The 23,916-nt window shown below is 43.8% G+C and overlaps 1 protein-coding gene across 3 annotated transcripts; it reads left to right on the forward strand.

Moving 5' to 3' along the window:
* Nucleotides 1-269: 269 nt before the first annotated feature.
* Nucleotides 270-3,558, forward strand: LOC135768109 (uncharacterized). 3 transcript variants are annotated; one of them, XR_010542075.2, is made up of 4 exons: nucleotides 270-792; nucleotides 1,018-1,088; nucleotides 1,712-1,865; nucleotides 1,982-3,558. XR_010542075.2 is itself a non-coding variant. In XM_073813319.1 (2 exons), exon 2 carries the CDS (start codon nucleotides 1,034-1,036, stop codon nucleotides 2,699-2,701), a length of 1,668 nt encoding a protein of 555 aa, XP_073669420.1. In that variant the 5' UTR covers nucleotides 270-792; nucleotides 1,018-1,033; the 3' UTR covers nucleotides 2,702-3,558. The 3 variants fall into 3 exon arrangements, 2 of the variants coding, with proteins under 2 accessions (XP_073669420.1, XP_073669419.1); XM_073813319.1 differs by having other exon boundaries at nucleotides 1,018-3,558; XM_073813318.1 differs by having other exon boundaries at nucleotides 270-613; nucleotides 699-3,558.
* Nucleotides 3,559-23,916: the final 20,358 nt, after the last annotated feature.

The following is a 23,916-nucleotide window of genomic DNA, read 5'->3' on the forward strand; positions in this document are numbered from 1 at the left end:
CTCTCAGAAATCATACCAGGAGAATCAGCGTCACCTGAAACGCCTAGAAAACTTGATCCCTGGGGGTGACCAAAAAAATCTCAGGGGGTGCACTTCCAGGGGGTGCACTCTTCGTATTTATGCCTATAACCTAACCCTAACCCTAACCCTAACCCTAACCCTAACCCTAACCCTAACCCTAACCCTAACCCTAACCCTAACCCTAACCCTAACCCTAACCCTAACCCTAACCCTAACCTAACCTCTGATGAAGCCTAACAAGGCGAAACGTCAGGCTCCTTTTATTGTTTAAATTTCTTTTCATTTTTTATTGAGAGTTATTTTAGCTTCTAGTTGAATAAAGATTTAAGCTCCTATTTTAAGACTCAGACATGAAGGTCAACTCAGAACTGCAGTGGATTTAGGCCTTACAACCAACCATTTACCCTGGAAACATGATAGCTGGATCACAAAAAGTGTCTAAGGAAGAGTGAGTACATTTATGCATCCATTTTTTGTTCCTTCACAAACTTTAACAAAGAGTGTGCACACTGAAGATTCTCAAAGGAAGTGGATGTACAAGTTCTTCACTTCTCACAACTCCAGGAAGCTCCACTGATCCAGCTCCATGAGGGTAAAACTCTGTTGAAGGACAAAGAGGAATTGTTTTAATTCACTATAACAGAAGTTTGCTTGTTTGTTTGTTGTTTTGGTTGAAGACATTGCAATGATTCAGGGAGGCCACTAGATGGGACTAAAGGATAGATTTCCTTTCCCCTCTTTTCTTTTATAAGCCAAGGATTTTGAATCCAGGTGAGCAATCTTTTGTTTAATGAACCTTTTGGATAACAGGAGCTGTTTTAACTTTCAAGGAGGAAAATAACTTTTAAGATTTATTTGATTTAAAAAGGCAGAATTGTGTTTTTTTTCTTTTTTCTTTGTTTTTTCCCCCCCCCTTTTTTTTATTTTGTTTAGTGTTTTTCTGTGTGTGCTGCTGATTTTCTTTACTTACCTTTGGATTTGTGCTTTACTCCTTAGTATAGAACCCTTAATCATGTCTCTTCCCCTCCATAATCGCTTTACGCCTCTGATGGATACCACATCTTCAGGTGAGCGGAAATTAAATTTGCCTTTAAAGGAACAAAATTCAACAAAAATTCCAATTAGAGACGGTTCAGTCGATTTGGATTTGACCAAGAAATATTTTAAATTACTCCAAGCAATACATCATTCTGAAATCCTTTTAAAATCAGTGTCGGAAAACTTTTATCCCCCTGGTATGTACAGACAGGTTAATAAACTCACTGCTTTTATTAAACCTTCCTCTCCTAATCCAGAAACCTTAGAGAAAGTAAAGCAGAATACAACTCTGTGGATGAATCAAAATATGACGATTCTCAGGGAGCATTACGACGCTGTGATAGCTACAGGTTTACAAAATATAGGTGTTTATAATGACAAAGCCTTTGAGAAGGCAGTTTCATGGAGCAGGATGAGATACAAACGCAAATTCACAGAGAGTTCAGTTGAAACATTGAAATCAATGGTACAAAAACCCGTTAGTGACGTACCGTCAGCATCCCTTGACTCTTTTCCGCTCCTTACTAGACCCTCCAGATTATCTAGGAGAAAGACGTATGCGTCAGCATTGACAGGGGATGCTAAAATGCAGATAATTGAAACTAAACGATTATCTGAGGGTAACATTCAACAATTGAATATCCCGATGCAGGAAGATGTATCTGCTCGTGCCACTGAACCCAATGTAGTTCTCCCTGCGCCTCCTGGTGTCAACTTGGCGTTGATTCAGGTCCATCGTGCAGCCTCCCCGCAGCCCCGTAGGGATGAAACTGAGAATATAGAATCTGAAACGAGTGAAACACAGGGTAAGGTTGAGATTGAACCACAAAAACGAATCCAACAGGGAAGTGTGTATAAGGGGGAATTGCAGATATGTACTAACCTAGATGTTTCTTCTTCTGTTGCCCACGTATCTTCACAGGTTCCTCGAACGACGGTAGGGGAGACCCCTGTAACGGTTAACAAAAAACAGGAGGGAGAGCGACAAATGATGACGGGTGATATGACAAGAGAGATGTCTCTTGGAATCAAACCCCAGTCTGAGTCCCTTTCACATACCCCTGTGATGAGCCCTCTGGGGGGTCCTGCCCCGTCCGTTCGTCAGGAACCTGTGAGGCACAGGAGAACAAACAGGAAAATTTTCGATTGGGAAATTTCAATTAACAAAAAAGTAGTAATAATGGGTGATTCGAATCTGTCCCGAGTTCCATTCTTCACCCATGCTGACGTACAAATTGACAGCTTTCCTGGGGCCACCTTTTATCACATTAATGGGGTGCTGGAAAAATTATCACCACAACTCTTTACGGAGGTTGTCGTTCTGTCAGTGGGACTTAATAATTGTCTGGCAAGACAGGAAACGACAACGTCATGTAAACAGTTACAACAGTTATTGAGAACGTGTAGATTGAAATTTCCTAACGCTCAGGTCTTCGTCCCCTTGATTAATTTTGCTGATGCTTTGGAAAAGGACGTACAATTGCTTATTGGTAAATTGAATGTTTTTATTGAGAAAAAATGCCAGTTTCTGCCCGATCTAAATAAACTTCTATTCTGTACAGAACCACGTGACCTGATTCATTGGACTCCTAAAACTGCAACAAACATTCTTGAGTTTTGGCTTGACCAGTTAAACTTTTAGGTGGGAAGGAGGTGGATTCCACGACTTCCCACCGATCAAACATAACAAACCTTTCTTCTTATAGATTAACTGTAGTTGAGATGGAGGTTCTGGAGAGGGGCTTAACCTTTATCCCCACTCCCAGTCAGGGGAACCGCGGGGAACTCCGGAGGGATGTCCACTGTTATCACAGAAGACTAAAACTTTTAGATCATTTTCAATACCAGTTAACATACAAGCATGTGCCATTTACGGACCCTTCCATTTGGGAGCCAGATTCCACAACGTTGTCTGGGCCTATTCAGGAGATAATTAGGAAGGATTTGAGTAGTTTTTCTAGATATAAAAATGTAAAAAGTAGAACATCGAATATCACAGAGGAACAAAGACAAGCTCTAAATAAACTCAAAAATAACAACTCAATTGTGATAAAACCTGCCGATAAAGGCTCACAGATCGTTATTATGAACAGATCCCAATACTTATTTGAAGCAAATAGACAGCTGAGCAACGGGCAACATTATAAACCGCTGTCACGCTCCATCCAACAGGAAACTCGTAAAATGATTCACGACACAATTGAACAGTTATATGTTAATAAATATATTAATAAAAAGCAGAAATCTTACCTTCTTGGTCCGGACCCTCCTAGGCCCAGACAGTTTTATCTGCTCCCCAAAATCCATAAACCTCCCGAACAGTGGACTGTTCCCTCCGAAGTCCCCTGCGGACGTCCTATCGTAAGCGACTGTTCTTCTGAATCCAGTAGAGTGGCAGAGTATATAGATCATTTTATTAACCCCTTATCACAAAAACATCTGAGTTATGTTAAGGACACGTATGATTTTGTACAGAAAATTAAACGCTTACAAGTTCCATCTTCGACACTATTTTTCTCTATAGATGTAAGTTCATTATACACGAATATAAATACAAACCTAGGCCTACAGGCCATTAAGAGAACATTTCAGATGTATCCAGATCCCATGAGACCTGACAGGGAAATCTTACAGCTCTTGGAACTGAGTTTATCCAGAAACGATTTCGAATTTAATGATAGGTATTTCCTACAAATACAGGGCACGGCCATGGGCAAAAAGTTTGCCCCGGCTTACGCCAACATATATATGAGCATGTGGGAAGAAACGTTGTTCATAAAGTGCCCCAAATTGCCTCTTAGATATTTTAGATATCTGGACGACATCTTTGGACTTTGGGAGCACTCTTTGGATGAGTTTCATAGCTTTTTAGAGATATTAAACACCCATCATGATGCTATTAAAGTTACCCATAATGTACAGGTAGATCAAATTGAGTTTCTGGATACACAGATCTTCTTTTATCCTGCAATTAATAACATGAAAAATTTAGCCACAAGGGTCTTTTTTAAAGAGACGGACAGACATGCTCTTCTGTATAAGAGTAGCTATCACCCTAAACATACCTATGAAGGTCTGATAAAATCTCAGCTCATTAGGTTTAATAGAATTTGTACCTTTCCCGACGATGTGGATAGGGCGACTAGCACTCTTTTTAAAGCCCTGAGGCCCAGGGGGTATTCTAAAAGATTTTTGAGAAGGATTAAAGCGGAAGTTAGAGAAACTTTTCAAAATGAAAATGTAAAAACTCTGAAGAAGAACGAAAATATGATACCTTTTGTGGTTACGTACTCACAATCCCTGAGCCGACTGGGTGGGGAGTTCAGGTCCCATTTCCAGGAGGCGCAGGGAAAACAGGGTGGCTTGGAAAATTACAGATTGGTCATGGCATATAGGAGAAATAAAAATTTAAAGGATATATTAGTCCGAGCCAAACTGACCTCCAAAAAGCAAGACCTGAGTTTGGAAAAATACTTTTTTAAATTACAAATAGCTTTTAATGGTGCTACAGGAGTAGGTACACTCACAACAGGCAATTTGGAATTGAAGACTTCGAATTTAGTGTATGGAATTCAATGTACTTTGTGTCAAAAACTCTACGTAGGAGAAACCAAAAATACATTGGAAGCCAGATTGAAGCAACATTTATATTATATTAATAAGGGTAATAAAGACACAGTTTTGTACAATCATTTTAAGACACACCCGATCAGTCACTTACGTATAACGGGATTAGAAGCCAATACCACATGGTCCATCGGACAGAGACGAGCGGCGGAGCGACGTTGGATGCGGGTCCTGAATACAATCCATCCTGAGGGTTTAAATGAAAAATTTTAATTTATTTGAGTTTATTCATGATATTGTATAAAAATTTAAATTGTTAATTTTACTTACCCCCTTTTTTTTGTCCCTTCATTTTTGTATCAGGACCCGCACCCAGGTGAATGGATATTTAATTTTTTTAAAAAGGAAACAGGTGTAGCGTCGGAGAGGTGGCGCCACCTGTTGGCAAAATTCCCTGCAAAAACATGAGGACAGTGAATAGAGAGTGGTTCTTTTAAAATAAAAGTCCGAAAAACAAGAGGCACGTTGGGTTTCAATCTCTTTTTTTTAAAAATATATTTTTTATATATAATATACAGGTAATATTAGATCAGACTTTAAACGATAACATGATACAAACATTGCAACTCACACGGCTCATTAACATTAATAAATATCACTTCTTGTGTGGTGTGCAGTGAAAGCCTTTAAAAGGTAGCACTTATTTTTATTAGCACTTATTTATACTTGAAATTTTTGGTGTGTACTCTTATGATAATTCTTTTCTTTTTTTCTTTTCCCCACCTTTTTTACTTTTCTTTTTTATTTTTATTTATTGATCACTCTTTTAGGAGCCGATGTGAATTGCAATGAGAACAAACAAGGAGCATGCAGGGGTCATTTTATTTATAAACACAAATAAACTTTGAAGTATTGCTGGAAGGGGAGGGAAAATAAAGAACAAAGAAATATTACATAGAGATCAAAGGGGTGGAGAACACAAAACAAGGGTCATTGAAATTTTATTATTTTTTAACCCCCCACCCACTCCTTTACCTAAACCCAAAAGTCCAAAACAGAGGAATTGTAGTTATTTTTTTAACCCCTTACCCACTCTTTTGTCTAAACCCAAAAACACAAAACAAGAGTGACTGAAATTATAAAATTTTAACCCCTTACCCACCCTGTGCCTAAACCCAAAATCTCATAACCACAATAGGTTTATTAAACTTTTTTAACCCTCACCCTAACCTTTTTCTAACCCCAACCGCTGGAACCCTAACATAACCCATTTATTTCCTAAACCCAATCCCAAGTCTTATGTTATTGAAACCCAAATAAAATTAATTACAACCCCCGCTTTTTTTATTTTCAATTTTTCTTTTTTTTCCTTTCTTATATCTCGCCACCCATCTTTTTTCAAAACCCAGTGTACGACAGTAAAAACAAAAGAATGCCTCTTAAAATTTTGGACTTTGTTTTTATTATTTTACTCTTCCTGTATGGTGTCTGTTGTTTTATTAGAACTGAGAGGTATGGATTTTTTATTATAAGTATGGTTTAATTTTATATTGGATTGTACAATTTCTTCCTCTTCCTTCTTTTATCCCTAACATAAAGTTTTAAAGTGTACCTGTGCCAGAGCTAGCCCATGAGGCATTCAGTTCCCCTAACCTAACCCTAACCCTAACCCTAACCCTAACCTAACCTAACCTAACCCTAACACTTAACCTAAACCTGCCCCTAAACCTAAGGTCAGGAAACCTAGACTTCTTTAAAATATACCTGTATCTTGGCTAATTCTAAAGTCAAGCACCATAGACATAGTATCTAAATAAAAAGCTCTATACAAGATTTACCTTAAATCCTTCCTAGATACAAAACAAAGCAATATACAAACATTACAACAAACTACAGTCTAAGTTATAAAGAAAAGACAAAAACAAATAATGTAGATCTGAAGCAAAAACAGGATTCCTCAGAAATACACAAAAACAAATTATCTACGTGGCCTGAAGCCGATAAAGGCACTGCTCCCAGACGGGAGACGATCACAGGCGACATGGTATAGTCTAACATGCGTCGGCCCGTGCACCCACCTCATTCTCCCTATTCCAAACCTTTTCGGACGAGCTCCGAATAGGGGGGAGATGTTGTAACTTTCCGAAAAACCTAACCCTGCCAGAGCCATCGGACTTGACATACCATGTTCACGCGCACGATCTTACAACATCCAGGCCAGAAAATCGCCCAGATGGAGATCTTCATTCCCTCCCGTCTCTCCCTCTTCCGTTCTCGGTGGGGGATAGGCGGGAAGGGAAAACGAACCGAACCTAGACAGGTTCTTTGGGCGATGTGAGACCTAGACAGGCTTACATTTCCTGGTTCGTTCCTTAAGTAAGATCTTTTTCTGGACGCAGAAGACTCATATAATGCAAAACTTATTATAGTCCTCATCGACGATTAGAAATAAATAATAAGTAAATAATCCTACAAATATAATCCCCTGACCTCCTCATAAACCCTAACCCCAAAAACCCTAAAAGGAGTACGATAAACTGAGATTAGTGGCCCACCACACTTAATCCCTAACCCCAAAAAAATGTTTTAACAAATTTTTAGAACCCCTAAAAATAATAATAAATACATGTTTATTCCCCTCACCTAACACCAAACCCTAAACCCAACATCTGGAAAACTCAGCTCAAACCCAGGAGTAATTGCTCTAGGTTAATGAATCGTACATTCAAAAAAGCGACACGTTTAATTCCCTTGTTTTTTATAATAAATAAATAAAGGAAACGCTTTACAAATTCCTTAGACCATATCGAGTAGTAAAATAAAATGATTTATTTCAATTTTAAATGAAAAGCATAGCCAGCAGCTTTAAAAGGCATTTAAACCTACGTTTTGGGACTGTAGTTCCCTAAAGTAACCGCCAGAGGGCGCCACTCGATCGTTCCATCTTTATTAAAACTCATTACACTTCTGTTTTCATCACAAAGCAGGTTCCACGGGACAACACGTGCAAAACTTCGAACTGAGACCCACAAAGGATCAACATCAGCACTTTTAAAGGTGACAGGTAGACATAACATCACTGTATCATTACTTTTTAAACAGGATTAATTGGATTTTCGTTTGGAAATGATCTTTTGGATCGAGGCATACGATAGCACGTGGCTTAGCATGACACTCAGGATCAGTTTCTCGTATTAACAGAGTCTTAAACTGTAGATTGGCAAGGCAAGTTTATTTGTATAGCCAACTCGTACACATAATTCAAAACCACCTAATGAAAAATCTGTCAAAATAAGAGACATAATAATAAAAAAACAAAGATACACGTGAACTCAAAACAACAATTTTTAAGAAAATAAAAACGGTTTATATTGCCTAAAATAGTATAAAGCAGGATTAAAGGTGCATCACTGCGACGCAGCACAGTACAGTTAATAAAAACCAGATGCAATATAGGTTGAAATCTCTTATTAGAATCCACAAAATAACCTTTTATCTATAAGGCAATAATCTGGTATTTATATTTCAGACTCCAACCTCACCAATTGAGAGTCTGATCACTTGTATAGTAATTGGCTACAAGACACACGCTCGGGATTGATCACCCGGGCGGGGCACATCTCGATGAAGGTGTATAGTGCTGAAAGCCCGAAACACCTGATGACTCGAGATGAAAGCACTACTGACGAGGTGTCTTGAAATTTTCCCTCGCATTGGTGAGGAATGCCTCTGGAGGGATAGGATTCAAAATTAAAAAACCCTTTGAATCAAAAGTTTTTGAGAACTACAGCAAGAAACGCTTTAAACGCTGAGACGGCTAAGGTAAAATCCCCTGAAGTACTCTGACAACTACAGTATAAATCAGAGCTTAAACGCATATGCAAAATGCCCGATGTAAGCGTAATTATACCGAAAACTAGATGGTACGCACAACACGAGCCGGTGAGACTTTTCAAAACCGATACGGGCATAGTTCAAACTCTAAAGAGTCGGGATCTAAAATACAAATCCCTAAACCCAAGGTCAGTACTTCTTAAACATTAAAACCAACTACCCCTTACCTTAACTTGCCCTAACCCCAAAGTCAGGCACCATCGGGACAAATAGTAATCACTACACTTAACCTAAACCTGCCCCTAAACCTAAGGTCAGGAAACCTAGACTTCTTTAAAATATACCTGTATCTTGGCTAATTCTAAAGTCAAGCACCATAGACATAGTATCTAAATAAAAAGCTCTATACAAGATTTACCTTAAATCCTTCCTAGATACAAAACAAAGCAATATACAAACATTACAACAAACTACAGTCTAAGTTATAAAGAAAAGACAAAAACAAATAATGTAGATCTGAAGCAAAAACAGGATTCCTCAGAAATACACAAAAACAAATTATCTACGTGGCCTGAAGCCGATAAAGGCACTGCTCCCAGACGGGAGACGATCACAGGCGACATGGTATAGTCTAACATGCGTCGGCCCGTGCACCCACCTCATTCTCCCTATTCCAAACCTTTTCGGACGAGCTCCGAATAGGGGGGAGATGTTGTAACTTTCCGAAAAACCTAACCCTGCCAGAGCCATCGGACTTGACATACCATGTTCACGCGCACGATCTTACAACATCCAGGCCAGAAAATCGCCCAGATGGAGATCTTCATTCCCTCCCGTCTCTCCCTCTTCCGTTCTCGGTGGGGGATAGGCGGGAAGGGAAAACGAACCGAACCTAGACAGGTTCTTTGGGCGATGTGAGACCTAGACAGGCTTACATTTCCTGGTTCGTTCCTTAAGTAAGATCTTTTTCTGGACGCAGAAGACTCATATAATGCAAAACTTATTATAGTCCTCATCGACGATTAGAAATAAATAATAAGTAAATAATCCTACAAATACAATCCCCTGACCTCCTCATAAACCCTAACCCCAAAAACCCTAAAAGGAGTACGATAAACTGAGATTAGTGGCCCACCACACTTAATCCCTAACCCCAAAAAAATTTTTTAACAAATTTTTAGAACCCCTAAAAATAATAATAAATACATGTTTATTCCCCTCACCTAACACCAAACCCTAAACCCAACATCTGGAAAACTCAGCTCAAACCCAGGAGTAATTGCTCTAGGTTAATGAATCGTACATTCAAAAAAGCGACACGTTTAATTCCCTTGTTTTTTATAATAAATAAATAAAGGAAACGCTTTACAAATTCCTTAGACCATATCGAGTAGTAAAATAAAATGATTTATTTCAATTTTAAATGAAAAGCATAGCCAGCAGCTTTAAAAGGCATTTAAACCTACGTTTTGGGACTGTAGTTCCCTAAAGTAACCGCCAGAGGGCGCCACTCGATCGTTCCATCTTTATTAAAACTCATTACACTTCTGTTTTCATCACAAAGCAGGTTCCACGGGACAACACGTGCAAAACTTCGAACTGAGACCCACAAAGGATCAACATCAGCACTTTTAAAGGTGACAGGTAGACATAACATCACTGTATCATTACTTTTTAAACAGGATTAATTGGATTTTCGTTTGGAAATGATCTTTTGGATCGAGGCATACGATAGCACGTGGCTTAGCATGACACTCAGGATCAGTTTCTCGTATTAACAGAGTCTTAAACTGTAGATTGGCAAGGCAAGTTTATTTGTATAGCCAACTCGTACACATAATTCAAAACCACCTAATGAAAAATCTGTCAAAATAAGAGACATAATAATAAAAAAACAAAGATACACGTGAACTCAAAACAACAATTTTTAAGAAAATAAAAACGGTTTATATTGCCTAAAATAGTATAAAGCAGGATTAAAGGTGCATCACTGCGACGCAGCACAGTACAGTTAATAAAAACCAGATGCAATATAGGTTGAAATCTCTTATTAGAATCCACAAAATAACCTTTTATCTATAAGGCAATAATCTGGTATTTATATTTCAGACTCCAACCTCACCAATTGAGAGTCTGATCACTTGTATAGTAATTGGCTACAAGACACACGCTCGGGATTGATCACCCGGGCGGGGCACATCTCGATGAAGGTGTATAGTGCTGAAAGCCCGAAACACCTGATGACTCGAGATGAAAGCACTACTGACGAGGTGTCTTGAAATTTTCCCTCGCATTGGTGAGGAATGCCTCTGGAGGGATAGGATTCAAAATTAAAAAACCCTTTGAATCAAAAGTTTTTGAGAACTACAGCAAGAAACGCTTTAAACGCTGAGACGGCTAAGGTAAAATCCCCTGAAGTACTCTGACAACTACAGTATAAATCAGAGCTTAAACGCATATGCAAAATGCCCGATGTAAGCGTAATTATACCGAAAACTAGATGGTACGCACAACACGAGCCGGTGAGACTTTTCAAAACCGATACGGGCATAGTTCAAACTCTAAAGAGTCGGGATCTAAAATACAAATCCCTAAACCCAAGGTCAGTACTTCTTAAACATTAAAACCAACTACCCCTTACCTTAACTTGCCCTAACCCCAAAGTCAGGCACCATCGGGACAAATAGTAATCACTACACTTAACCTAAACCTGCCCCTAAACCTAAGGTCAGGAAACCTAGACTTCTTTAAAATATACCTGTATCTTGGCTAATTCTAAAGTCAAGCACCATAGACATAGTATCTAAATAAAAAGCTCTATACAAGATTTACCTTAAATCCTTCCTAGATACAAAACAAAGCAATATACAAACATTACAACAAACTACAGTCTAAGTTATAAAGAAAAGACAAAAACAAATAATGTAGATCTGAAGCAAAAACAGGATTCCTCAGAAATACACAAAAACAAATTATCTACGTGGCCTGAAGCCGATAAAGGCACTGCTCCCAGACGGGAGACGATCACAGGCGACATGGTATAGTCTAACATGCGTCGGCCCGTGCACCCACCTCATTCTCCCTATTCCAAACCTTTTCGGACGAGCTCCGAATAGGGGGGAGATGTTGTAACTTTCCGAAAAACCTAACCCTGCCAGAGCCATCGGACTTGACATACCATGTTCACGCGCACGATCTTACAACATCCAGGCCAGAAAATCGCCCAGATGGAGATCTTCATTCCCTCCCGTCTCTCCCTCTTCCGTTCTCGGTGGGGGATAGGCGGGAAGGGAAAACGAACCGAACCTAGACAGGTTCTTTGGGCGATGTGAGACCTAGACAGGCTTACATTTCCTGGTTCGTTCCTTAAGTAAGATCTTTTTCTGGACGCAGAAGACTCATATAATGCAAAACTTATTATAGTCCTCATCGACGATTAGAAATAAATAATAAGTAAATAATCCTACAAATATAATCCCCTGACCTCCTCATAAACCCTAACCCCAAAAACCCTAAAAGGAGTACGATAAACTGAGATTAGTGGCCCACCACACTTAATCCCTAACCCCAAAAATTTTTTTAACAAATTTTTAGAACCCCTAAAAATAATAATAAATACATGTTTATTCCCCTCACCTAACACCAAACCCTAAACCCAACATCTGGAAAACTCAGCTCAAACCCAGGAGTAATTGCTCTAGGTTAATGAATCGTACATTCAAAAAAGCGACACGTTTAATTCCCTTGTTTTTTATAATAAATAAATAAAGGAAACGCTTTACAAATTCCTTAGACCATATCGAGTAGTAAAATAAAATGATTTATTTCAATTTTAAATGAAAAGCATAGCCAGCAGCTTTAAAAGGCATTTAAACCTACGTTTTGGGACTGTAGTTCCCTAAAGTAACCGCCAGAGGGCGCCACTCGATCGTTCCATCTTTATTAAAACTCATTACACTTCTGTTTTCATCACAAAGCAGGTTCCACGGGACAACACGTGCAAAACTTCGAACTGAGACCCACAAAGGATCAACATCAGCACTTTTAAAGGTGACAGGTAGACATAACATCACTGTATCATTACTTTTTAAACAGGATTAATTGGATTTTCGTTTGGAAATGATCTTTTGGATCGAGGCATACGATAGCACGTGGCTTAGCATGACACTCAGGATCAGTTTCTCGTATTAACAGAGTCTTAAACTGTAGATTGGCAAGGCAAGTTTATTTGTATAGCCAACTCGTACACATAATTCAAAACCACCTAATGAAAAATCTGTCAAAATAAGAGACATAATAATAAAAAAACAAAGATACACGTGAACTCAAAACAACAATTTTTAAGAAAATAAAAACGGTTTATATTGCCTAAAATAGTATAAAGCAGGATTAAAGGTGCATCACTGCGACGCAGCACAGTACAGTTAATAAAAACCAGATGCAATATAGGTTGAAATCTCTTATTAGAATCCACAAAATAACCTTTTATCTATAAGGCAATAATCTGGTATTTATATTTCAGACTCCAACCTCACCAATTGAGAGTCTGATCACTTGTATAGTAATTGGCTACAAGACACACGCTCGGGATTGATCACCCGGGCGGGGCACATCTCGATGAAGGTGTATAGTGCTGAAAGCCCGAAACACCTGATGACTCGAGATGAAAGCACTACTGACGAGGTGTCTTGAAATTTTCCCTCGCATTGGTGAGGAATGCCTCTGGAGGGATAGGATTCAAAATTAAAAAACCCTTTGAATCAAAAGTTTTTGAGAACTACAGCAAGAAACGCTTTAAACGCTGAGACGGCTAAGGTAAAATCCCCTGAAGTACTCTGACAACTACAGTATAAATCAGAGCTTAAACGCATATGCAAAATGCCCGATGTAAGCGTAATTATACCGAAAACTAGATGATACGCACAACACGAGCCGGTGAGACTTTTCAAAACCGAGACGGTCAAAATTCAAACTCTAAAGAGTCGGGATCTAAAATACAAATCCCTAAACCCAAGGTCAGTACTTCTTAAACATTAAAACCAACTACCCCTTACCTTAACTTGCCCTAACCCCAAAGTCAGGCACCATCGGGACAAATAGTAATCACTACACTTAACCTAAACCTGCCCCTAAACCTAAGGTCAGGAAACCTAGACTTCTTTAAAATATACCTGTATCTTGGCTAATTCTAAAGTCAAGCACCATAGACATAGTATCTAAATAAAAAGCTCTATACAAGATTTACCTTAAATCCTTCCTAGATACAAAACAAAGCAATATACAAACATTACAACAAACTACAGTCTAAGTTATAAAGAAAAGACAAAAACAAATAATTTAGATCTGAAGCAAAAACAGGATTCCTCAGAAATACACAAAAACAAATTATCTACGTGGCCTGAAGCCGATAAAGGCACTGCTCCTAGATGGGAGACGATCACAGGCGACATGGTATAGTCTAACATGCGTCGGCCCGTGCACCCACCTCATTCTCCCTATTCCAAACCTTTTCGGACGAGCTCCGAATAGGGGGGAGATGTTGTAACTTTCCGAAAAACCTAACCCTTTGCCAGAGCCATCGGACTTGACATACCATGTTCACGCGCACGATCTTACAACATCCAGGCCAGAAAATCGCCCAGATGGAGATCTTCATTCCCTCCCGTCTCTCCCTCTTCCGTTCTCGGTGGGGGATAGGCGGGAAGGGAAAACGAACCGAACCTAGACAGGTTCTTTGGGCGATGTGAGACCTAGACAGGCTTACATTTCCTGGTTCGTTCCTTAAGTAAGATCTTTTTCTGGACGCAGAAGACTCATATAATGTAAAACTTATTATAGTCCTCATCGTCGATTAGAAATAAATAATAAGTAAATAATCCTACAAATATAATCCCCTGACCTCCTCATAAACCCTAACCCCAAAAACCCTAAAAGGAGTACGATAAACTGAGATTAGTGGCCCACCACACTTAATCCCTAAACCCCAAAAATTAAAAATAATTTTTAGAACCCCTAAAAATAATAATAAATACATGTTTATTCCCCTCACCTAACACCAAACCCTAAACCCAACATCTGGAAAACTCAGCTCAAACCCAGGAGTAATTGCTCTAGGTTAATGAATTGTACATTCAAAAAAGCGACACGTTTAATTCCCTTGTTTTTTATAATAAATAAATAAAGGAAACGCTTTACAAATTCCTTAGACCATATCGAGTAGTAAAATAAAATGATTTATTTCAATTTTAAATGAAAAGCATAGCCAGCAGCTTTAAAAGGCATTCAAACATACGTTTTGGGACTGTAGTTCCCTCAAGTAACCACCAGAGGGCGCCACTCGATCGTTCCAACTTTATTAAAACTCATTACACTTCTGTTATCATCACAAAGCAGGTTCCACGGGACAACACGTGCAAAACATCGAACTGAGACCCACAAAGGATCAACATCAGCACTTTTAATGGTGACAGGTAGACATAACATCACTGTATCATTACTTTTTAAACAGGATTAATTGGATTTTCGTTAGGAAATGATCTTTTGGATCGAGGCATACGATAGCACGTGGCTTAGCATGACACTCAGGATCAGTTTCTCGTATTAACAGAGTCTTAAACTGTAGATTGGCAAGGCAAGTTTATTTGTATAGCCAACTCATACACATAATTCAAAACCACCTAATGAAAAATGTGTCAAAATAAGAGATATGATAATAAAAAACAAAGATAAATGTGAACTCAAAACAACAATTTAAAGAAAATAAAAACGGTTTATATTGCCAAAAATAGTATAAAGCAGGATTAAAGGTGCATCACTGCGACGCAGCACAGTACAGTTAATAAAAACCAGATGCAATATAGGTTGAAATCTCTTATTAGAATCCACAAAATAACCTTTTATCTATAAGGCAATAATCTGGTATTTATATTTCAGACTCCAACCTCACCAATTGAGAGTCTGATCACTTGTATAGTAATTGGCTACAAGACACACGCTCGGGATTGATCACCCGGGCGGGGCACATCTCGATGAAGGTGTATAGTGCTGAAAGCCCGAAACACCTGATGACTCGAGATGAAAGCACTACTGACGAGGTGTCTTGAAATTTTCCCTCGCATTGGTGAGGAATGCCTCTGGAGGGATAGGATTCAAAATTAAAAAACCCTTTGAATCAAAAGTTTTTGAGAACTACAGCAAGAAACGCTTTAAACGCTGAGACGGCTAAGGTAAAATCCCCTGAAGTACTCTGACAACTACAGTATAAATCAGAGCTTAAACGCATATGCAAAATGCCCGATGTAAGCGTAATTATACCGAAAACTAGATGATACGCACAACACGAGCCGGTGAGACTTTTCAAAACCGAGACGGTCAAAATTCAAACTCTAAAGAGTCGGGATCTAAAATACAAATCCCTAAACCCAAGGTCAGTACTTCTTAAACATTAAAACCAACTACCCCTTACCTTAACTTGCCCTAACCCCAAAGTCAGGCACCATCGGGACAAATAGTAATCACTACACTTAACCTAAACCTGCCCCTAAACCTAAGGTCAGGAAACCTAGACTTCTTTAAAATATACCTGTATCTTGGCTAATTCTAAAGTCAAGCACCATAGACATAGTATCTAAATAAAAAGCTCTATACAAGATTTACCTTAAATCCTTCCTAGATACAAAACAAAGCAATATACAAACATTACAACAAACTACAGTCTAAGTTATAAAGAAAAGACAAAAACAAATAATTTAGATCTGAAGCAAAAACAGGATTCCTCAGAAATACACAAAAACAAATTATCTACGTGGCCTGAAGCCGATAAAGGCACTGCTCCTAGATGGGAGACGATCACAGGCGACATGGTATAGTCTAACATGCGTCGGCCCGTGCACCCACCTCATTCTCCCTATTCCAAACCTTTTCGGACGAGCTCCGAATAGGGGGGAGATGTTGTAACTTTCCGAAAAACCTAACCTAACCCTAACCTAACCCTAACCCTAACCTAACCCTAACCTAACCCTAACCCTAACTCATTGTTGTATGTTACTCACAGCTCGAGGGAACAGGGGTCAAATCGGCCTTGTTGAGGTAATTGCAAAAGGCCTGTAAATCATTTGGTAAACTGCATGTACAAATATCTTTGTATATCAGTCAAATCTGAAGCTATTGTCTTTTGTTTTATATCAAATTAAAGGTGTGTATGTGTAGTTTACAGACATATGAGTGACTTTACGGTGTGTTGTTCCTAACAGGAAGGAGAAGAGTTACAAACGTAAAGTTGCATGTACAAATTTCTTAATTTTTAATCAAAACAAAGTCCAATCAGACTGTGTGATACATCATTGTAAAGCTTGTGTTTTGCGGTTTCACATGAACCCAAGCTCATTGTTGTATGTTACTCACAGCTCGAGGGAACAGGGGTCAAATCGGCCTTGTTGAGGTCATTGCAAAAGGCCTGTAAATCATTTGGTAAACTGCATGTACAAATATCTTTGTACATCAGTCAAATCTGAAGCTATTGTCTTTTGTTTTATATCAAATTAAAGGTGTGTATATGTAGTTTAAAGACATAAAACAAACATCAAAACAAAGTCCAATCAGACTGTGTGATACATCATTGTAAATCTTGTGTTTTGCAGTTTCACATGAACCCAACTGTAGTCTGGTAAGTAAATAAATGCTTTGCTTTAAACAAATGCATCTATTTTTAAACGTTTTTAAATGCTATCTTACGTATTTATTGCCGCTCCAGAACCTAAGTCGATGGGGTTGACCAACGGCTGGAGAAACTTTCGGGTTGACCAACTGCTGGAAGTACTTTCGGGTTGACCAACGGTTGGAGATCGTTTCGGGTTGACCAACGGTTTGGTTCTCCAGAGGGGCCGGGAGTATAGGACTTAGGCCGGGGGGGAGTCCTTAAGAGTGGGTGCCCGGGACCGAGCGGTGCGCCGGGTACGGGCTCCAGGGTGTCCGTGGCGGGTTCCGAGGCCGGCCTCGGGTGCACTGTGGTCGGGTAGAGGGGCCACCGTCCTCGGGGTCGTATCTCGGCCGGGGAAAGGGTTAGAGAGGCACGGGTTGGCTCGTTGTAAAGGTCCCTCCGCGGAGCGTCCGAGGGTGGGTGTCCCGAAGGGCTGCGGCGAAGGGCTCCGGGGCTACGGCCGTGGGAATATCAATGGGTGGTACTCCGTATCTCGGCCGGGCTTAGGGTAGAGAGATGCGTGTTGGCTCGTTGGAAAGCTCCCCTCGGGTAGAGCAACCAACCCGACGGGCGAAGTCCTGGGACTTAGTGCGCCGGAGCTACGGCCGTTTAAAGGTCAGGCGGTGGTACCCCGTATCTCGGCCGGGCTTAGGGTTAGAGAGAAGCGGGTTGGCTCGTTGAAAAGGGTCGCTCCGGTAGAGCAAGCGACCCGAGGGACGAGTTCATCCGAGCAAAGGCGCCCGAGTTACGGGCGTTTAAAAGTCAGGCGGTGGTACCCTGTATCTCGGCCGGGCTTAGGGTTAGAGAGAAGCGGGTTGGCTCGTTGGAAAGGGCCGCTCCGGTAGAGCAACCGACCCGAGGGACGAGTTTATCCGAGCAAAGGCGCCCGAGTTACGGGCGTTTAAAGGTCAGGCGGTGGTACGCCGTATCTCGGCCGGGCTTAGGGTTAGAGAGAAGCGGGTTGGCTCGTTGGAAAGGTCCCCTCCAGTGGAGCAAACGACCCAAAGGGCGAGTCGATCCGAGCAAAGGCGCCCGAGCTGCGGCCGTGGGAAAATCCGCAGGGGGACCGTTGTGCCTCGGCCGGGGAAAAGGCTAGAGGCTCGCGGGTAGGCTCGTTCGAAAGGTCCCCTCGCGTGGAGCAACCGACCCGAAAGGCGAAGGCCCCGGACCCGGGGCGCCCGAGATACGGCCGTCGGAATCTCCGCGAGCTTCGACCGGACGTATCTCCGGCGGGCGGGGTCGCACGGACTCGAGGCCGGGCTCGTCGGAAAGCCCCGGGACGGACCTTTCGAACGAGACCGGCAGCGTGACCTCCGAGGCGGACGCTAGGGGCGCCGGAGCTCCGGACGAGCGAAAATTCCGCAACGATCCGCCGTATCTCGGCCCGGGAAAGGGCCAGAGACTCGAGGAAGGGCTCATCGGAAAGGGCCCCTCGGGCAGAGCCGCCGGCCCGAAGGGCGAAGGCCCCGGACCCGAGGCGCCCGAGAAACGGCCGTGGGAAAATACCGCGGGGGGCGGCCGTATCTCGGCCCCGGAAAGGGCTAGCGACGCGCGGGTGGGCTCGTTCGAAAGGCCCCCCGCGGCGGAGCCACCCACCCGAAGGGCGAAGGCCCCGGACCCGGGGCGCCGGAGCAGCGCGGTAACGAAATTCGAATTTTCGACCGGAAGTATCTCGGGCCCCCGGGGTCGCACGGACCCCAGGCCGGTCTCGTCGGAAAGCCCCGGGCGAGACCTTTCCGACGAGCCCGGCCCCGAGTCCGTCGGACCTTCCCCGGCCGAGATACGGCGCCCGGCAGTTCATTGGCCGATATCTCGGAAACGGGGGATCGTAGACCCCGGTCGGGTGGCTCGCGCAGTGTTTTGCAGTTTCACATGAACCCAAGCTCATTGTTGTATGTTACTCACAGCTCGAGATAACAGGGGTCAAATCGGCCTTGTTGAGGTCATTGCAAAAGGCCAGTAAATTATTTGGTAAATTGCCTGTACAAAAATCTGTGTATATCAGTCAAATCTGAAGCTATTGTCTTTCGTTTTATATCAAATTAAAGGTGTGTATGTGTAGTTTACAGACATATGAGTGACTTTACTGTGTGTTGTTCCTAACAGGAAGGAGAAGAGTTACAGTTGAGCCTGTTTTAGGCCACAAGGCCTGTGAATCACAATGGTAAAGTTGCATGTACAAATTTCTTAATTTTTAATCAAAACAAAGTCCAATCAGACTGTGTGATACATCATTGTAAAGCTTGTGTTTTGCGGTTTCACATGAACCCAAGCTCATTGTTGTATGTTACTCACAGCTCGAGGGAACAGGGGTCAAATCGGCCTTGTTGAGGTAATTGCAAAAGGCCTGTAAATCATTTGGTAAACTGCATGTACAAATATCTTTGTATATCAGTCAAATCTGAAGCTATTGTCTTTTGTTTTATATCAAATTAAAGGTGTGTATGTGTAGTTTACAGACATATGAGTGACTTTACTGTGTGTTGTTCCTAACAGGAAGGAGAAGAGTTACAGTTGAGCCTGTTTTAGGCCACAAGGCCTGTGAATCACAATGGTAAAGTTGCATGTACAAATTTCTTAATTTTTAATCAAAACAAAGTCCAATCAGACTGTGTGATACATCATTGTAAATCTTGTGTTTTGCAGTTTCACATGAACCCAACTGTAGTCTGGTAAGTAAATAAATGCTTTGCTTTAAACAAATGCATCTATTTTTAAACGTTTTTAAATGCTATCTTACGTATTTATTGCCGCTCCAGAACCTAAGTCGATGGGGTTGACCAACGGCTGGAGAAACTTTCGGGTTGACCAACTGCTGGAAGTACTTTCGGGTTGACCAACGGTTGGAGATCGTTTCGGGTTGACCAACGGTTTGGTTCTCCAGAGGGGCCGGGAGTATGGGGCTTAGGCCGGGGGGGAGTGCTTAAGAGTGGGTGCCCAGGACCGAACGGTGCGCCGGGTACGGGCTCCAGGGTGTCAACCCGGGTGCACTGTGGTCGGGTAGAGGGGCCACCGCCCTCGGGGTCGTATCTCGGCCGGGGAAAGGGTTAGAGAGGCGCGGGTTGGCTCGTTGGAAAGGTCCCTCCGCGGGGCGTCCGAGGGTGGGTGTCCCGAAGGGCTGCGGCAAAGGGCTCCGGGGCTACGGCCGTGGGAATATCAATGGGTGGTACTCCGTATCTCGGCCGTGCTTAGGGTTAGAAAGATGCGGGTTGGCTCGTTGGAAATCTCCCCTCGGGTAGAGCAACCGACCCGACGGGCGAAGTCCTGGGACTTAGTGCGCCGGAGCTACGGCCGTTTAAAGTCAGGCGGTGGTACCCCGTATCTCGGCCGGGCTTAGTGTTAGAGAGAAGCGGGTTGGCTCGTTGGAAAGGGCCGCTCCGGTAGAGCAACCGACCCGAGGGACGAGTTCATCCGAGCAAAGGCGCCAGAGTTACGGCCGTTTTAAGGTCAGGCGGTGGTACCCTGTATCTCGGCCGGGCTTAGGGTTAGAGAGATGCGGGTTGGCTCGTTGGAAAGGGCCGCTCCGGTAGAGCAACCGACCCGAGGGACGAGTTTATCCGAGCAAAGGCGCCCGAGTTACGGCCGTTTAAAGGTCAGGCGGTGGTACCCCGTATCTCGCCCGGGCTTAGGGTTAGAGAGAAGCGGGTTGGCTCGTTGAAAAGGGTCGCTCCGGTAGAGCAAGCGACCCGAGGGACGAGTTCATCCGAGCAAAGGCGCCTGAGTTACGGGCGTTTAAAAGTCAGGCGGTGGTACCCTGTATCTCGGCCGGGCTTAGGGTTAGAGAGAAGCGGGTTGGCTCGTTGGAAAGGGCCGCTCCGGTAGAGCAACCGACCCGAGGGACGAGTTTATCCGAGCAAAGGCGCCCGAGTTACGGGCGTTTAAAGGTCAGGCGGTGGTACGCCGTATCTCGCCCGGGCTTAGGGTTATAAAGAAGCGGGTTGGCTCGTTGGAAAGGTCCCCTCCAGTGGAGCAACCGACCCAAAGGGCGCGTCGATCCGAGCAAAGGCGCCCGAGCTGCGGCCGTGGGAAAATCCGCGGAGGGACCGCCGTATCTCGGCCGGGCTTGGGGTTAGAGAGACGCGGGTTGGCTCGTTGGAAAGGTCCCCTCCGGTGGAGCAATCGACCCAAAGGGCAAAGTCCTGGGACTTATTGCGCCGGAGCTACGGGCGTTTAAAAGTCAGGCGGTGGTACGCCGTATCTCGTATCCGTAGCCCAGAGAGGTGACTCCGAGGCGGGCCTGACAGGGCGGCCCTCCCTCCTGGAAGTCCGGTTCCTCCAGGGCACACGTCCCTACCTCCGTAGCCCAGAGAGGTGACTCCGAGTCGGGCCTGACAGGGCGGCCTTCCCTCCTGGAAGTCCGGTTCCTCCAGTAGTTTACAGACATATGAGTGACTTTCTTGAGTGTGTTGTTCCTAACAGGAAGGAGAAGAGTTACAGTTGAGCCTGTTTTAGGCCACAAGGCCTGTGAATCACAATGGTAAAGTTGCATGTACAAATTTCTTAATTTTTAATTAAAACAAAAGTCCAATCAGATTGTGTGATACATCATTGTAATGCTTGTGTTTTGCAGTTTCACATGAACCCAAGCTCATTGTTGTATGTTACTCACAGCTCGAGGGAACAGGGGTCAAATCGGCCTTGTTGAGGTCATTGCAAAAGGCCTGTAAATCATTTGGTAAACTGCATGTACAAATATCTTTGTATATCAGTCAAATCTGAAGCTATTGTCTTTTGTTTTATATCAAATTAAAGGTGTGTATGTGTAGTTTACAGACATATGAGTGACTTTACTGTGTGTTGTTCCTAACAGGAAGGAGAAGAGTTACAGTTGAGCCTGTTTTAGGCCACAAGGCCTGTGAATCACAATGGTAAAGTTGCATGTACAAATTTCTTAATTTTTAATCAAAACAAAGTCCAATCAGACTGTGTGATACATCATTGTAAATCTTGTGTTTTGCAGTTTCACATGAACCCAACTGTAGTCTGGTAAGTAAATAAATGCTTTGCTTTAAACAAATGCATCTATTTTTAAACGTTTTTAAATGCTATCTTACGTATTTATTGCCGCTCCAGAACCTAAGTCGATGGGGTTGACCAACGGCTGGAGAAACTTTCGGGTTGACCAACTGCTGGAAGTACTTTCGGGTTGACCAACGGTTGGAGATCGTTTCGGGTTGACCAACGGTTTGGTTCTCCAGAGGGGCCGGGAGTATGGGGCTTAGGCCGGGGGGGAGTGCTTAAGAGTGGGTGCCCAGGACCGAACGGTGCGCCGGGTACGGGCTCCAGGGTGTCAACCCGGGTGCACTGTGGTCGGGTAGAGGGGCCACCGCCCTCGGGGTCGTATCTCGGCCGGGGAAAGGGTTAGAGAGGCGCGGGTTGGCTCGTTGGAAAGGTCCCTCCGCGGGGCGTCCGAGGGTGGGTGTCCCGAAGGGCTGCGGCAAAGGGCTCCGGGGCTACGGCCGTGGGAATATCAATGGGTGGTACTCCGTATCTCGGCCGTGCTTAGGGTTAGAAAGATGCGGGTTGGCTCGTTGGAAATCTCCCCTCGGGTAGAGCAACCGACCCGACGGGCGAAGTCCTGGGACTTAGTGCGCCGGAGCTACGGCCGTTTAAAGTCAGGCGGTGGTACCCCGTATCTCGGCCGGGCTTAGTGTTAGAGAGAAGCGGGTTGGCTCGTTGGAAAGGGCCGCTCCGGTAGAGCAACCGACCCGAGGGACGAGTTCATCCGAGCAAAGGCGCCAGAGTTACGGCCGTTTTAAGGTCAGGCGGTGGTACCCTGTATCTCGGCCGGGCTTAGGGTTAGAGAGATGCGGGTTGGCTCGTTGGAAAGGGCCGCTCCGGTAGAGCAACCGACCCGAGGGACGAGTTTATCCGAGCAAAGGCGCCCGAGTTACGGCCGTTTAAAGGTCAGGCGGTGGTACCCCGTATCTCGCCCGGGCTTAGGGTTAGAGAGAAGCGGGTTGGCTCGTTGAAAAGGGTCGCTCCGGTAGAGCAAGCGACCCGAGGGACGAGTTCATCCGAGCAAAGGCGCCTGAGTTACGGGCGTTTAAAAGTCAGGCGGTGGTACCCTGTATCTCGGCCGGGCTTAGGGTTAGAGAGAAGCGGGTTGGCTCGTTGGAAAGGGCCGCTCCGGTAGAGCAACCGACCCGAGGGACGAGTTTATCCGAGCAAAGGCGCCCGAGTTACGGGCGTTTAAAGGTCAGGCGGTGGTACGCCGTATCTCGCCCGGGCTTAGGGTTATAAAGAAGCGGGTTGGCTCGTTGGAAAGGTCCCCTCCAGTGGAGCAACCGACCCAAAGGGCGCGTCGATCCGAGCAAAGGCGCCCGAGCTGCGGCCGTGGGAAAATCCGCGGAGGGACCGCCGTATCTCGGCCGGGCTTGGGGTTAGAGAGACGCGGGTTGGCTCGTTGGAAAGGTCCCCTCCGGTGGAGCAATCGACCCAAAGGGCAAAGTCCTGGGACTTATTGCGCCGGAGCTACGGGCGTTTAAAAGTCAGGCGGTGGTACGCCGTATCTCGTATCCGTAGCCCAGAGAGGTGACTCCGAGGCGGGCCTGACAGGGCGGCCCTCCCTCCTGGAAGTCCGGTTCCTCCAGGGCACACGTCCCTACCTCCGTAGCCCAGAGAGGTGACTCCGAGTCGGGCCTGACAGGGCGGCCTTCCCTCCTGGAAGTCCGGTTCCTCCAGTAGTTTACAGACATATGAGTGACTTTCTTGAGTGTGTTGTTCCTAACAGGAAGGAGAAGAGTTACAGTTGAGCC

The sequence above is a fragment of the Paramisgurnus dabryanus genome, chromosome 23, assembly GCF_030506205.2.
Source record: "Paramisgurnus dabryanus chromosome 23, PD_genome_1.1, whole genome shotgun sequence".
Lineage (NCBI taxonomy): Eukaryota > Metazoa > Chordata > Actinopteri > Cypriniformes > Cobitidae > Paramisgurnus > Paramisgurnus dabryanus.